The sequence below is a fragment of the Zonotrichia leucophrys genome, chromosome 2, assembly GCF_028769735.1.
Source record: "Zonotrichia leucophrys gambelii isolate GWCS_2022_RI chromosome 2, RI_Zleu_2.0, whole genome shotgun sequence".
Taxonomy (NCBI): Eukaryota; Metazoa; Chordata; class Aves; order Passeriformes; family Passerellidae; genus Zonotrichia; species Zonotrichia leucophrys.
In genome coordinates, this window is record NC_088171.1 from 17178234 (window position 1) to 17195587 (window position 17354).

At 44.2% G+C, this 17354-nt stretch overlaps 1 protein-coding gene across 1 annotated transcript; it reads right to left on the minus strand.

Moving 5' to 3' along the window:
- Positions 1 to 825: 825 nt before the first annotated feature.
- Positions 826 to 15578, minus strand: LOC135443039 (mycocerosic acid synthase-like). Its single transcript, XM_064703286.1, has 6 exons — positions 15464 to 15578; positions 14603 to 14756; positions 13487 to 13647; positions 10519 to 10722; positions 10234 to 10415; positions 826 to 6381 (listed from the first exon to the last, which is right to left on the minus strand). The coding sequence occupies exons 1-6, from the start codon at positions 15576 to 15578 to the stop codon at positions 826 to 828; spliced, it is 6372 nt and encodes a 2123-aa protein (XP_064559356.1).
- Positions 15579 to 17354: the final 1776 nt, after the last annotated feature.

The following is a 17354-nucleotide window of genomic DNA, read 5'->3' on the forward strand; positions in this document are numbered from 1 at the left end:
TCTTACAAGTATGAAAATTATTTACTATAGTAAGACTTAAAACTGAATACAATGCTCTGGTTTTTAATCATAATATATTATAAAGTATACTGGAATTTCTAGAATTGGATCCCTATTATATGAATATCATTATATTTTCCATCTGTGGGCTCTCCTTTCAAAAGCATGAGGTAGGTCTCACAGTAAGAAAATAAGAGCACATATTTGGATTAGGAAAATTTAAACTAGGGGAGTGAATGAAGGACAAAAACAATAAAATAAGAAGAAATTACACTTAAGCTTATGTATTTTAAACTCTTCTACTACTCCTGTTTATTTCAGTTTTCATAAAATGGTTAATGCAATTTAAAATCCAGTTGATTTACTGTATGCTTAGCACATGGTACATTTTTATTACTTTTGAAAACATAAGGAAAAAATCAAGTTTCTTTTTGATAAGAAACCTTAAAATTCACAACATTTAAAGGACTTTCAAAAAAATGCTGATATTTATAAACATTGCATAAACAAATTACTTGATAAGTGTTTTGTTTTCATAACATTAAAAAAAAAAAACTATATAAAGAATACAACATTGCCAAAATAATATTAGGCTGCTTTAAATGCATATTCATAATGTAGAGGTGCAAACACTAACAAGCCAAACAACTGACTGAAATTATTACAGCTAGCAGAATAATGGCAGAAAAACTTGGGGTGGGTTTTTCTGAGTCAGTCCAGATGAGTACATTCAGCATCACCAAACATTCTGCAATTACACATTCTGATATGCTGCAAAGGGCCTGAGTATTGTCAGAGTTACACAATTCCTGACTGGGGAGATTCTTATAGCCAGCTCCCATTTTCTGCACTTTCAATCACAGCATTCTTCTTTCCAGCTGTTCCATCTGCATCGCTTGTTTCTTCGAACACTGCCACTAAACTTGACAGAGTTGTGTGAGGATCAAGCAGTTTCACAACGGGTATGTCCACCTTTCTCTCCCGAAAGACACGGTTCTGAATTGTCATGGCTAACATAGAGTCCATGCCCAAAGATGAAAGTGGTGTATTCATGGTTAGTTCATCTGCATTCACTCCTGTGAGGTCACTCATCAGTGAGGCAATGTAGTCCTCAGATTTGAGAAAGGCGGTCTCGGAGACTTCAGCTTCCTCAGATGTTTCCATCTTGTTCATGTAATCTTCTGACATAAGTGTTATGAAGCGACTTTTGAGGGAAATAATCTGACGAAAAACATGATGATACAAAGTGTGAAAGTTCAATTTGGCAACAGATTGCTGTGGGTTGTTTATAAGTAAGGTCTTCCTGAGATAGTCATGAATTTCATGCACTTGCAGAATGTCTACGCCCTTGGATTCCAGAATGCTCTGAATGAGGTCTTGGTTGAGCAGAATGCCGAGGTTCAAAGCACCCCAGTTAATGGCCTGGCCTGAGAGCCCACAGTTCCTCCTGTAGAGGCAGAAGAGATCCAGGAAAGAGTTTGCAGCTGCATAGTTTGCCTGGGTGGCGTTGCCCAGAAAGGAAGCAACAGAGGAGTAGCACACAAAGTAGTCAAGCTCCTGGTCTCTGGTAGCCCAGTGAAGATTTAGGGTCCCTGCTACTTTTGGGCTCAGCACTTTGTGGAAGTCAGCCAGCTTCAGCACTTCAAGGTGGCCGTCGTGTATAGCAACAGCGCTTTGGAACACCCCTTTGATGGGGCTCCCCACAAAGGTGGTGGCAATGGACTGGAAAGCTTTCTCAACATCGCTGCTCAAAGTCACATCACACTGCACAGACACTACTTTGCTCCCTTTGTACTGCTGCTGCAAAGCCCTTAACTCTTCTTGCTTCTCACTACTGGGAATTCTCCTGGACAGAATTGCAATACACCCTCCCCCGTTCTCAGCTATGAATTTCACTGTTTCAAAGCCAAGTCCAGTGAGCCCCCCAACTACTACATAAACAGCATTCTGCTTGAACAGCTGCTTCTGGGGCTCGTACAATGGGATATCTGAAAGCACACTGATGTCTTTCTGCCTTCTCAGGACAGCAAGGGGGACAGAAGTGCAGGTGAAATAGGACATCACAGAATTTAGCCCTTCAAAATTCTCAGTCTGCTGAAAAACAGAACCTGAAAGATTTTTAAACCGTTTCATATTCATGGAACTGATCCAGGCATGTACGGTCTTCTGCACTTCCTTTAGAGGTGCTTTCTGGAAAAGGCGGGCAACGGCAAGGATATGAAAGCTGACGTTTTCATGATCAATTTCACTGACATTCTGGATGCATTCTGACTGTTGCCTGCCACACACGATCACCACATCTTTAAGAAAGGACATGTGGGCCAGGTCCTCCTGAGACAGTCTATTGACTGGAGGAAGAATAACAAGGGCACTGCACAGGTTGATATATTGCAACATGTTAGGAGTGGGCTTTGCAAGGACTGTTCTCCAACCCATCTCTTCTGCTGCTGCAGAAAGAACATGGCACAGAACTGAGGATGGCTCTGTAGTAATAATACCCAATGTTCTGCCATGTTTTCCTTTGGGTAACCTCTGAGTGAAGATCTCCCATGCAATGATGAAGTATGACACACAAGGGACATTCTGGAGGAATGGGAATTTCCTTGCATGGAAACAAACTGTTCCTGGAATCTGAACTCTGGATGATGCAGCAGTGGGATAACATGAAACCACGTGATCTCCCACTTTCACTTTTTTCACATCACTGCCTGTTGCAGTGACTGTGCCACTGAAATCAAGAGCTAGAAGCCTGTGTTTGTCCCCTGCCTGGGAGTTCCAATACAGTGTATTACCAAAGTTACAGCTAGAAACACTAATGGGAAAATAATCTTCTGAGTGCAAGCAAATTTTATCCACTTGAATTTCAACACTCTGTTTGTCAAGCTGAGTTGCAGTGCTGCTGGATAATTCCCCAGACAAGTCTTTTGCTGTGTATGGATCAGAAGTGTACAAAGTGAATGACTGTGATTTCTGGAGTGATCTTACAGGTTGGATGTAATCTGCATCTACAAAAGGTGTGCGTCTGATTTCGGACACATAAATTCTTCCCTGGCTGATGCAGACTTCTGGATAGTCCCCACCTTTGTACTTGATAAGAACATCTACTAACACTGAGATGTCCAGGGAAGTGGAGGAGCTGAGGTCAATCAACTGAAATGTGATTTCTGGAAATTCAACAATACAGGCTCTGGTCATGCCATACAATGCAAACCCACAGTTAATGTGGTCCACATATCTCTCTGTTGTTCTGTAGGTGATCACTCTGACGGAGCAGCGAGACCTCTTCTCTCTTAGGGCCACCACTACCTGGCGATAGGCTTCGCAGCACTTTGCCAACTGATCTACTGTTTTCCTCGGGGAATCTTCATTCAGCTTTTGGATTCCCCACAGGAAGAGAATTTCATCGTAATCCTTAACCTCTGCTCTCATTTTGTTCTGTGCATCGCCTTCCACGAGGCAATCCCAGCCTTCATACATAACATATGTCGAAGCAGGATGCAAGTGTTTTTTGAGCTGCTCAGCTATCCCAAATTTGTCTGCAAACACAAGGACTCTGGGCTTAAACCCCAGATGTCCAATTGTCTGTGAAAGGGAGACTTCTTTCCATTTGTTTTGAAACAGAAACTCATTGTCTCTGGAAGACGATTCCTTCATGAAAGTGATGGCAACGCGCTTGAGCTCGGCCAAAACAGAGCCGTGTTTGTCCACAAAGCACCCGCAGACCTCAAGGCAGCTCCCAGTGGATTTGCTCATTCTCATGTATATCATCATTTCCTCCTGCAGCGGGCGGAGCACCACCAGGCTGCCTATCCCTGAAGGAAAGCCTGCTCTGGAGTGGAGCGTCCTTGAGGTCAGGACAGCGGTCATCTGCAGAAAGCAGTCGAGCAGCACTGGGTGGATACAGTAGCTGTACATGTCTCTGGTGGTCTCCTCATTCACCTTTATGCTTGTTATAGCTTCCTTTAGCTCCTGGCAATAATGCACATCACTGAGCTGCCTGAATATGGAGCCATACTGAAAGCCAACCTGAGACAGTGCTTCATAAAGCTCCTCTCTGCTAATCACTGACTTGCATCTTTGATAGATGGCTTGCAAGGAGATGCTGCTTTCTTCCACCACACCTTCAAGCCCCTTGGCCACTTGGCCAGCAGCATAAACTGCGTTGGAGGAAGAGAGAACCTCAAAGGTTGTCATGGCTTTTTGTGGGCTCAGCTTGATACTCAGCACTTGGGAATTCTGTGTAAGAACACACGGTGCAGAAAAACTGATACTCAGCTGGCAAGTGCTCAGAGGCACTTTGGGTTCTGAGCTGCTCATCACAGAGGCCAGACCAAGCTCCACATAGAAAGCACCAGGGACTAAGGCCACCCCATTGTTCTTGTGCTCATATAAGTACGGTGTCGTTTCCTGGGACACCAGGCAGCCAAACTCCACGTTGTCACTGTTTATGCCATAAATCAAAGAATGACTGGCGCTGACACCGCTTCGGCTTGCATGTTGAGGGATATCCAGGCTCATGAGTTTTTGGCGATCAAATTGATATCGTGGAATGGCCACAGGAACACTTTGATACCCATTATAAAAGTGCTGCCAGTTGGGATTAAATCCCAGTTCAAAGAGATTTCCTACCAGGGTGAGGAGCGTCTGATATTCTGCATCTGTTTGCAAAGAGGACAAGACCTTTGTGCCTTTCCCTAGCGTTTCTTTTATGCTTCGCTGCAGTGCTCGGTGAGGACTTATTTCTACAAACACCACGTTTTCCCTGCCTCTGGCTGCAGTTTGGATGGCTCGTGTGAAAGCAACAGGCTCACGAGTATGCTGTGCCCAGAATTTGCCCTGAGAAAAGTCATCTTCAGATGCAGCCATGCCAGTCAGTGTTGAAATCACTTCCATTTCCCCCTTCTGCTTTTCCAAAGGCTCTATCTGCTCCTCCAGCTCCCCGAGTATCATATCCATGCTGGGGCTGTGGTACGCAGCTGGAACATTTAAAACATGAAGAAAGATGTTTCTCTGTCTGAAAGCTTCAGCTAACTCTCTCTGGACAGCTTCCACAGCCTCTACACTCCCAGACAAGGTGCAGGAAATGGGGCTGTTGAAAGCAGCAATGCACACCTTTCCTGAGTAGGCATGCAGGCGTTCAGCAATCTCTTCAATGGGGATGTTTCCAACCACCAGCATTCTGCCGCTGGGAGTCTTTGCCTGCAGCCTGCTCCGGTGATAAATCACTTTGACAGCATCTGCCAGGGACAGGTACCCAGCAATGTGTGCAGCAGCAACTTCCCCCACCGAGTGGCCAACAACAGCAACAGGCTTGATACCCCAGTGCTTCAGGAGGGAAGCTACAGCAACCTGCAGGGCAAACAGCAAGGGCTGACAAAGCTCTGGATTCAACAAGTCCTTTGGGCTATGATTTCTTGCTGGCAGGAGGCTGATGGCAGCGTGCTGCTGAAAAAGGTCTTCTATTTCCTTACACTTGTCTCTGAACACCGGCTCTGAGCTCAGCAGTGCCTCACTGAACTCCTTCAGCGTGACGCCGTTGCCGCAGAACACAAACACCAGCTGTGGTTCCGCTTTGGATATGGCAGGTTCCGTGCTGGCTGCCAGCCTCAGCTCTTGCTGCAAGTGTTGGAGGGAATTTGTGACAAATGCTTTTCGGTACCTGTAGCTGGCGTGGCTTCTTCTGCAGGCAGAGGTATAGGCCAGGCTTGGGAGAGTTACAGAGTTCCTTGCGCTCAGCTGCTCAGCTGTGTCGGCCATTGTCATCTGAAGGGACTTAGGGGATGCTGCTGACAGCAGAACTAATTCCAGGGGCTTCTTAAAGGCAGGAAGAGGCTCTGGCTGCTTCACCTGCCTGACTACAACATGAGCATTGGTTCCTCCAAATCCAAAGCAGTTGACACCAGCTACTCTTCCATACTCACTGGATTCTTCCCAGGGCTCTACAGCTGTGGCAACAGCAAGGTTTAATTTCTCCGTATCAATGCTGCTCATCTCCTTTGAGTAATGCAAGGATGGAACAATCTTCCCATGATGCATCATCAGGAGCACTTTGATTAACCCGGCTGCTCCAGCAGCTGATTCAGTGTGTCCAATATTTCCTTTCACTGAACCGATTTTCAGAATGGAAACTCGGGAAGACCTCTTTTTGCTAATGACATTACCAAGGCTCTCAGCTTCTGTAGGATCTCCAGCAGCAGTTCCTGTGCCATGGGCTTCAATGTACTGCACAACTGAGGGATCAACACGACTTCCATAAATGCTATGCAGTAACTTCTCTTGCTCTATTTGAGACGGTCTTGTGATTGGAGTTATAGACTTGCCGTTCTGATTGACTGCACTGATGTTTATCACACCCCAGATTTTGCTGTAATCTTCCTTTGCCTGTTCCAGGAAAAAGTGTAGTTTTCTTTAATAATACTAGTAGTCTGTGGTTAAAGGTGTTACCATGAACCTTACAAGCCTGGTGCAAGCCCATGCCTTATCCTCCACGTAGGGGGTGAGGTAACATGGCAGCACATAGTCTGAGAGAGATCAAGAAAGATTTTGGGTTTGGGATATTTGCTAAGGAAATCTGAGGCATCTGTTATTTTCTCCTCCATACTTCCAGTTCAAAGAAGCAATATTGAACAAAAAATACTGAAAACAACAATAGTTGAAAGGATCCGTATAGAAAGAAACAGACAGACTGAGTCTACTAAGACATGTCTCTGCAGCGGGTGTCACCACCAAGATTTTGGGGGTTTTGGCAATGATATGTCCTTTGCAGAGCCTGGCATGCTGGCATCAGATGGGGCTCACCTCTCTGAGTAACAAAGGAGAGTCTTAGCATGGGAACAAGCAAGACTCCTTGGAGAGCTTTAAACTAGTTATGATGGGGGAGGGCAGTAATATCAGGTTTGTCCCTAACAAACTGGGTAATAGTATGAAAAAGTTAGAGGGTACTTCTGAGGCCCCTCTGGAGGTGACTCTGAGATGTACCAGCCACACTGGAGTGCACCAGCAGTCTTACAGAGACAAGCAAGGGGCTCCTGAGATAATAGAAGCCAACAGGGAAATATCAGAGTAAAACCTTAGTAACAAAAGAAGTCTTACGAGGGATTACATTGATCAAGTATCTACAATCATAGACACAACCACTAAACAGGGCTATGGAACATCCCTTCACACACCCACTGGAATATTGTCACCATAAAATACTTCTATTAAATGCTGTACCCCCATGCACAGAGTATGGTGAACAAACAGGAGGAACAAGAGATCTGTGTGCAGCCATTGGGCTTTGATCCCATTGCAATTATGAACATGGTGGGAGAGCTCCCATGACTGCAGTGTTGTCATGAAGGGCCACAGGCTGTTTAGCAGAGACAGACCAGGAAAGTGCAGTGGTGGAGTTGCACTCAATGTGAAGCAACACTTGGAGTGTGCCGAGCTCTGCCCTGGTGAGGATAAAAGGGCAGGCTAGGAAGGGTGACACCATTGTGGGTGTTTGCCACAGGCAAAATCAGAAGGAGGGAGTGGATGAGGCCTTCTGCAGGCAGCTGGAAGCAGCCCCACAGTCACAGGCCCTGGTTCTTGGGGGGCTTTAACTGCCCTGACATCTTCTGGAGAAGCAAAACAGCAAAGCACAAGCAGTGCAGGAGGTTCCTGGAAAGCATTGATGACAATTTCTGTCCCAGGTAGTGAAGGATCCCACAAGGAATGCTGGGCTGCCCGACCTTAGACTAACAAACAGGGAAGGCCTTGCTGGACATGCAGCACTTGGGGCAGCTTTGGCTGCAGAGACCACGAGACTGTAGAGTTCAGTATTGAAGGAAGAGGTAGCAGGACAGAGAGACAGATTTCAAACTCCAGGACTCCAGGAGAGCTAACTTTAACATCTTTAGGGATCTTGGAAGAATTCCATGGGAGAAGACCCTGAAGGGAAGAGGGGTCCAAGAGAGTTGGTCGACATTCTAGGCTCACTTCCTACACGTTCAAAGATAGTGCATCCCAATAAGAGAGAAAGCAGGTAAAGCGGGCAACAAACCTCTGTGGATGAATAAAGAAGTCCTATCATTACTCAGATGTAAGCCAGAAATACACAGGAGATGGAAGGAGGATCAGGCCACTCAGAGTGAATGCAGAGAGGTTGTCAGAGTAAGCAGAAATGAGACTAGAAAGGCCAAGGCACATCTGGAATGAAATCTGGCCAAAGATTTTCAGGATAACAAAAAGGGCTTTTTCAAATCCATCACAACAAAAGAAAAATTAAGAATTAATTTTAACACTAAAGGACTCCTGGATCCATTAGCAAATGGAGGGGGGAGCCTGGTAACAGGGGACTTAGAGAAGGCTGTGTTATTGAATGCCTTCTTTGCACCTATCTTTACTGACAAGACCAGCCTCAGGGATTTCTGACCCAGGAGACCAGATTAAAGGAATGCTGAAAGGAAGACTTTCCCTTGCCCAAGTAGGATTGCGTCAGAGAACCCCTAAATGAACTTGACATCCACAAGTCCAGGGACTCTGACAGGATGCATCCATGAGGTCTGAGAGAGCAGGAGGACAACATAGCAAGGCTGCTCACAATTATCTTTGAAAGGCAATCATAAGACATGCCTGAGGACTGGGAGAACCAGTCTTCAAAATTGGCAAGAGGGACCCCAATCTTCAAAAATGGCAAGAAGAAGGACCAGTGAACTACCAATCAGTCAGCCTCTCCTCAATTCCTGGAAAAGTGATGGACCACCTCATTCTGGAGGCCATCTCTGTCCACAAGGAAGATAAGGTGATCAGGAGTGGTCATGGATTCCTTGGAGGTAAATCATGTTTGATCAACGTGATTGATTTCTGTGAAGAAACCACCACCTGGATGAATGAGGGGAGAGCAGTGGATATTGTCTACTTCAACTTTATCGAGGCTTTTGTCTCTCACAGTGTCCTCAGGAAGTGTGAACTGCATGAGTGGACAGAGATGTGGATTGAGAACAGACTGAATGGCAGGTCCCAGAGGGTGATAATCAGTGGCACAGGGTCCAGTTGGAGACCTGTCACTAGTGGTATCCCCTGGGCCCATATTGTTTAGTTTATTCATCAAGGCTTGGATGAAGAGGCAGAGCCTCCTCAGCATGTTCACTGTCAACACAAAGCTGGCAGGAGTGGCCCATACCCCAGAGGGCTGGGCAACCCTTCAGAGGGACCTCAACCTGTTGGAAGGATGAACAGAGAAGAACTGTCTGAAATTCAACAAGGGCAAGTGCAGGGTCCTGTACCAGGGGAGGAATAACCCCCTGCACCAGGACAGGTTGGGGGTCAACCTGCTGGAAAGCAGCTCTGTGGAGAAGGACCTGGGGATCCTGGAGGACAACAAGTTGTCCATGAGCCAGCAGTGGGGGTCCAAGGAGGCTGATGGGATCCTGGGCTGTATTAGAAAAATCATTGCCAACAGCCGAGGGAGGTGATCCTGCCCCTCTACTCAGCCCTGGTGAGCCCAAAACAGGAATGCTGTGTCCAGTTCTGTGTTCCTCAGTACAAGAAAGACATGGAGCTAATGGAGTGGGTCCAGAGGAGAGCTATGAAGATGATGAAGGAGCTGGAGCACCTCTCTTATGAGGAAAGTCTGAGGGAGCTGGGCCTGTTCAGCCTTGAGAAGAGAGGACTGGGAAGGGGCCTCATCAGTGTCTGTAAGTATCTTAAGTAGAGGTGTCAAGAAGGTGGAACCAGGCCCTTGGTGGTGCCAAGTAACAGGACAAGAGGCAATGGGCTGAAACTGAAGCACAGGAAGTTCCATCTGAAAATGAGGAAGAAATTCTTCACTGTTCAAGTGACCAAGCAAAAGAACAGGTTGCTCAGAGAGGGAATGGATTCTCCCTCACTGGAGACAGAATGTGTCAAGAATCATCAGGACACAATACTGTACAACTTGATCTAAGACGACCCAGCTTGAGCAAGGAGTTTGGACCAGAAAATTCACTGTGGCCCCTTCCAACCTGAGTGATTCTGTGCTAATCTCATGCTTTTTCTGTAGAGAAGAGAACAAAACAACGCAACAAAGACGAGAACAACCAGAATATTATGCTAACTTTTAAATTCCTTTCCCTATGTTAAGGAAAGTTAATAAATTCAAAATAAATGCTTGAATATTCTTAAACTTAGTTTGGAAAAACTTCTCTGGAATAGTCATTATTAGAGCTGAAGACACAAAATTCAGACAAGCAACCAGTCTTACTTCAGGCTGCTTCACAAAAATCTTACCTTTTTCAGTGGTTTGAGGAAAACAACACCACAGCCTTCTCCCCTTCCATAGCCATCTGCTTTTTTGGAGAAGGGTTTGCTTATGCCCTCTGGAGAGATCATTTTGGCTTTAGTGAGAGATACAAAGGTGCGGGGGTGAATGATGCAGTTCACCCCACCACAGATTGCTGCCTCACAGTCTCCTGGAGTCAAACAGAAACATATTCATGTTGAGATGGCCCTGGTGATAGACAGAAATTGTAGGAATTCTGATTTCATTGTGCAGCACCTCTTCAGTCCCATTACCTGATTTAATGGCTCGCAAGGCATAGTGCAGAGCAAAAAGAAAAGATGAACATGCAGTGTCGACAGTCAGAGACGGTCCAGTAAGATTAAACATGAAAGAGACCCTGTTGGCAGCAATGCTCATTGCTGTTCCAGTACCATCATAATGATTTATTTCATTCACAGCTCTGCTGGCCATGATTTCATAGTCTCGATTCATGAGACCTGGAAAACATCAGATACATGTCAAGTTAACCCAAGACAACAATAGGCATGTACAGGTCAAAACCTGGTGTTGTGATTATTTTTTTTTTTCAGTGTTTCGATGAAACCATATGGCATCAGGGCTCCTGTCATGAAGCTTTGCTCCAACACAAGTCAAAGGGAGAAGTCACAGCAATTTCCCCTGGACCCAACCTACACACACATACCTAACACTGGAAATTTCTACCTGTCCAAGAAATGACAGGAAATTCCTACCTAACCAGGAAATGCCCTTTCTGATGGCTCAGCTCACTGTATCATGCAGCTAAGATCTCTGGAGTCTGCTTCGACATCTGTATCCCGCTTTGAGACTGAGATACACTTTTGAGACTCAGATTGTTTTACTTTAACTATGACAAGATTTATCAACAAGTTACAAAGACGGTAGTTCAGACATAAATGTACAAGACATTAGCTTCATTTCCTCACATGTACCAAGTTAAAGGTCACAGCACAAACTACATCCAATACTTTGTATTTATCTTTTTTTTCACACTTGCAACCAATAAGAAATAGTAAAGAAGAGCAGGGCCTGTGAGATCAGTTGTGTCCTCTTTCTGGGAATGCAATGTTTGAAATATGGTGGATCCCCAAGTCCATAAGCATGTGTGGAAAGCACAGTAGCTCTATTCAGAGAGTAAGGAGTAGTGCCCTCAATGGAAGAAGAGCATCTCTCTGACTAAAGTAATCTAAAACATTTCCCCTATAGGTGCATCAAGCAAACTCCCCCAGAAAACTTGTTTTTAAAGAGACACAGATTACACCAGCAATAATGTGCTGATACTCTACTATTGTCCTTTAAATATCTTTCAACAGCATCTGGTATCATCTTGTCTGTAACTTTTTGGGTAGTAACAAATGCACTTGGAACAAGTGCACCTTGGTACCATTCTAATGTCCACAGGAGGATTTCTGCTGCTTTAAAAGGATATTAATCCCCAGAACACCTCAACCAAAATTATGCTGGAAAACAGCATATTGGGGGGAAAGCATAGGCCTGTGTAGAAGCCCAGAAGATAAGGGGCTAATGTCTACGTGCCAAACACCGATCCAGATAGCCAGGGAGCCAACCAAGGCAATAACCAAGAATTTGGCAGCAATAAGCAAGAATTGTTAAAAAAACCACAATGAGATGGGACCATGAGGAGGTAGGGCAGCACTTCTCTGGGATAAACATCCTTGTTCTGCTCCACAGAGACACAATCACAGAATCACAGAATCATTTAGGTTGGAAAAGACCACTGAAATCAAGTCCACTGCATGGTGAAACACCATCATGCCGACAAGACCATGGTATTAAAAGACATATCCAGTCTTTTCTCAAACACTTCTAGGGACAGTGACTCCACCACCTTCCTGGGCAGCTGATTCCTGTATCAAATCACCCCTTTCTGCAAAGAATTTCTCCATAATGTCCACTCTAAACCTCCCCTGGCACAGCCTGAGGCCATATCCTCTCATCCTGTCTCCAGCTGCCTGTGAAAGAGGTTGATCCCCATATCACTACACCGTCCTTTCAAGCAGTTGTACAGATCAATAAAATCACCCCTGAGCCTTCTCATCTCAGGCTATACACCCCCAGCTCCCTCAGCTGTTCCTCACAGGACTTGTGCTCCACACCCTTCCCCAGCTCTGATGCCTTTCTCTGGACTTACTCCAGCACCTCAATCTCCTTCCTGAATTGAGGGGCCCAGAAGTGGACACAGAACTCGACCATGTGGCCTCACCAGTGCCATACACAGTTGGAAGAATCACTGCCCTGCTCCTGTGGTGACACTATTGCTGACACAGGCCAGGATGCCACTGGCCTTCTTGGCCACCTGGGCACACACTGGCTCATGTTCAGCTGCTGACCACCAGCACCACCAGGTCCTTTTCTGCTGGGCACTTTCCTACCACTCTACCCCCATCAACAAACAATGGGCAGCACCAGGACAGAAGCAGGAATGAAATATTGACCCAAGGTCAAGCTGGGGAGGATGAAGATCACCCAAGAACCAAGACCTACAAAAAGGTCTGAAAGAAGGAACTGGGCATAACTAATTTTCACAGAAAGAAAGAAACCGGTTTTCAGAGCAGGGAAACCTATCTATAGAAAGGTAGCCCAAACAAATCTGGGGGGTCCTCCAAGACCCTGGACATCTCATTTGCCAGACCATCATTGGAACAAGGACCGGAAATCTCTTTTTCTCTCTTTCATTCTCTCTTTTCTTTCTCTCCCCCTTTCTTTAACTCATCTCCTCCTTTCCCCCTTTTCTTCCACCCTACACCATTATCCCCAACCCACTGCCATGCACTGATGTAGCAGGTCAGGGACCAACATTCCAATTTCCATGCCAAGTGTGTAATGCACTAAGAAAACATCTCCTGCAGAGAAAGAAATTACTCATCTTGGGTGTTCCCTTCCCCTTAAGGGTGGAACATCACAGCCTGGCTTGGGAGTATCTTTTCTAAGAAGGCTTGGGCTGCAGATGCAGTTTCCTGCTTCCCTTCAGTGCCTGAACATAGGAAGAAGAGCACCAAAAAGAGATACAGGAATTGTACCATGAACTTCTAGAGTGGACTGGTAATTCTTACCAAAAGTAACCACTAGTGCCATAGCACAGTAGCCTTAGATCTCCAGTCTAGATCCAGTGCTAGATAACATATTGAAAGGTTATGAAGGATTGCTCCAATCCTTGTGAGCTTCAAACAGACTTTCTTTGACGTGAAATTTTCATCTTACCAATAAAAACACCTGTTTTGGTGCCACTGATAGATTCCACAGGGACTCCTGCATCCTCCAGGGCTTTGTATGTGCACTCCATCAGTAATTTCTGTTGTGGATCCATGCGTTCTGCTTCCATATTATTAATCCCAAACAGGTGGTTGTCAAATGAATTAAATCTGAAATACACCGACCAGAATAAAATATGACAGATGTATATAACATCCATTTGCTTGTAGACTCACTGTAAACAACTTTTGCAACATCATGAAAAGCTGAGCAGTAACTGGTGTTCAGGCCACAGTTCCCACTTATGAAATTCAGAAGAAAAGGTTTATAAGCCAAAGATGCTTCATTTTATCAAGGCTTCTGCATTTCAGAGTTAAGAGCCCACTCCTACCCATTTCTATTCTCGTGGTTATTGCACTACTACCAACTGGACTCCTCAAACTATGAAATGTGCAGAATGAGATTCCCTCTGCAGTAATGTGGTCATAGCTTCAACAAGTTATAAACAAAATGAGAATCTCTCCTCACTGCAAAGAATCCCCCACAAAACCTGGTTTTCTAGGTTTGTTTTCTTGGGGTTTTTTCAGATTATTTTCAGCAAATACAGACCAGTGCTCTAAATTTAAAACCAAAAAGTAGAGGATCAGCTCAGATCTGTTTTCAACAGATACCCATGCTTCTCTAAAAATACATTCATAAATACTTTGTGTGTATTTATATTTAAAAGTATCTTCAAAATAGGCCCATGCATACAAAAGACCAAGTCCAACTTTAATCTTGTATCCCAAGATCAGATTTATATGGCCTTCTATCATTTCTTCATTTCAGAGCAGGATTCAATATCTAACATGGGACTAAGCATTAAAGTAATTCTGGATTCTATGGTTCAACCCTGCCAAGTATAAATTTCTGGAGACAATAAGATTTCTTCTGTGCATGTCAACTTCTCCTTTGAATGAAGCTCTACACCCTGAGGATTTTAGGTGAATGTGGAATTCAAATAAAAGACACTTATTTTGACCTTACTGTAATTTACTATTTTTCCCCCTATCACAGCCCCTGAGCAGCTGTGCCCATAGTCTAAGTACTACAAAAGTCAGTGGTGCAGCAGGGTAACAGACTCACTCATCCAGAAGAGCAGCTCGTGTTGTACATATTTTTCCTGGCTTGTTACCATCTGCATCATACCACTCCTTGGTATTAAACCTCTCGGGGGGGATTTCTACAGTGCAGTTTTTGCCTTCCACCAGGACTTTCCAGAAATTGTCAATTCCATCTCCTGTTGTACAAAGTTTTTAAAACAGATTAAACGATGTGCTCCCCCTCCCCATGCAGACTCAGAAATGCACAATCAAGGACCTCCCACCTGTAAATCTAGGCTGCTCAAGCAGGCTTGCCACAGAAAGAAGTGATCATTCTTTAGTGAGAGGAAAATGAAAAAGTATGACTGATCCCCTCACTGCTTGTCTAAAAGCAAAGGAACCCCACAAAATCCTTGACCACCTTCTCTCTGCCATCTCAGTGCATCTACTCCACCTACTGTAATAAAGCAAGAAGCTTTCTTTTAGGAAAACCCAATCTGTTCATATTACAGGCATGGCTGATAACAATGTCCAGCCCTTCATCTGCCCTATTCCTATGGATTCTGCAGAGTTCTGTAACACTACACAATCACCCAGCCAGTGAACACACAGAAAGTTCAAATCATCCCAGACCTATCCAGCTCATTTGTATGAGTTTCATGTGCAGCTCAATGCCCTGCCCACAGCCAGCACTTCACCTTCTTTTGTCTGTCTGTCTGTCTGTCAGCAGACAAATTTAAACAAATCCATTTCCACCACAGCACCACCTTTCAAAAAGATCCCACAAGCAGCAAAGCAACAATCCAACTAAGGGACAAACCAACAACTGCTGGTTTCCTCCATTTCAACATTAATAAAACTCTCTGATTTCAAACAGCCTGCTTTGCTTTTACCCCAAAGTTACCTCCAGGAAAGTTGCATGCTATTCCAACAATAGCAACCTCATCTGCAGTCTCGATCTCCATCTCCGGGGCTGCACAAGACAGAAGCACTGTCAGTCCAGTCCTGCAATTATGCATTTACCATTGAAAAAATAATAGGTTAAAATGTGAACTTGCCACAAACACACAAACTTGTTCAAAACTTACTTAATCTGGAATGATCTACTGCTGGTTGTGACTACAAATAACACTGCCCACAAGAGCTCTTACTAAGTTATTCCTCTTGTCTCTACTTCCAGAGGGAATTCCCCGCTTAATTCCCCAAACTCTCTCATGCACAAACACTTCCTTTTTACTGTTTAACCTCTGCTAACAAATGGTGAATCTTTTCAACAAATTAGATGGCAAAGACAAGAATTCTCTTTGGGGTCACATTAAATACCCCAGGATAGAATTGACAGATGATTTCTTTTTCCTTGATTCTGAGAAAGGAACTTGTCAGGTGAGAATCAATTCAATTGACCTAATTAGAACTCACTACGAAGCCCAGCTCCAATCCCTACAGTCCTCTTGGACTTCCTTCCACCCACAAAGAGGAGAAGACTCCTCTGGAAAGGTTTTGTGGGGGATTCTTAGCAGTGGGGAGAGCTTTCCATGCCAGGGATAGCACAGCAGGTTCCAAAGAGCTTTTCTCAGTCACGGACTGACAGTAGTGAAGCAGAGATGAGGCTGTTTCACAGCCCCACACATTACTCAGAGTTAATATTTCTTGGGGGTTTGCTTTGAAAGGTGAAATTAGGAATAACTGCTCAGATTCCTACTTTGAAAAATTTACTTCTTAGTTCCATTAGCTATGACAGAAGAAGTTAAAAAGCCACCTAGCAAAAATAAGTAGATGAGAATCTGACTTTTTCTGAGTAAATTCTTTTTTACTAATAATGTAAATTCAAAATTGACACAAGCATTTTTTCCTTTCCATTGTTTCCAAATTGTCTATGAATTTTATGATTCTATGATTTCGTATTTTAAGGTGACTGCTAAACTAAAGCAAATTACAATTAAATACTTAACAAATCCCAATTGAATACTTATATCACAAAGGTACTTTTAAGCATTTTTCCCAAGTTAGCATTTAAATAGCAAGTAATGGAAAATTAAGGACCCTTCAAGCACAACATAGAACATATCTTTAGCATCTCTAGAGCTATCCTGTGATCTGTGTAACTCTTACCTTATATCATCCCAGTGGGGTGAAGATATACGCTGAGTCTGTGGAAGTCATTTATGTAGGATTCTGTGTGGTTTCTTATTGAAATACACATCCTATGTCATGGGGAAAATGCAAATGTGATTAATCAGTGACCTGACTAAAGTTCAAAACCACTTCCTTGTAGCTGTAAATTTCTTGAAGTCAGCAAGGACAAGAGTATTTTTCATCATCTTCCAGTTAGCAAATAATAAACTGAAGTTATGTTTTAACAAACCATAGATTCATAGGATTGTTTGCATTGTAAGGGACCTTAAAGATGCCCTACATTCAGGCCCCCTGCCAAGGGCAGTGCATATTACACTGGAATAGTTTGCTCAACTCACCACACAGAGTGAGTTTTTTTACTTCCAGGGACAGAGTATCAACAAATTCTCTGGGCAACCTGTAAAGAATTTCTTCCTAATACTATTCTCTTTCAGTTTAAAGCCATTCCTCCTTATCCTATCACCACATGACCTTCTAAAAAGTCCCTCTCCATCTTTCTTATAGGGGCCTATAGGCACTGGCAGGCTGCTATATGATCTTCCTAGGGCCTTCTTTCTACAGGCTGAATGACCCCAGCTCTCTGAGTCTATCTTCATAGGTGAGGTGCTCCAACCCTCTGATCATCATGAAACAGCCCAGTAATTTTTTATGGTCTTAGG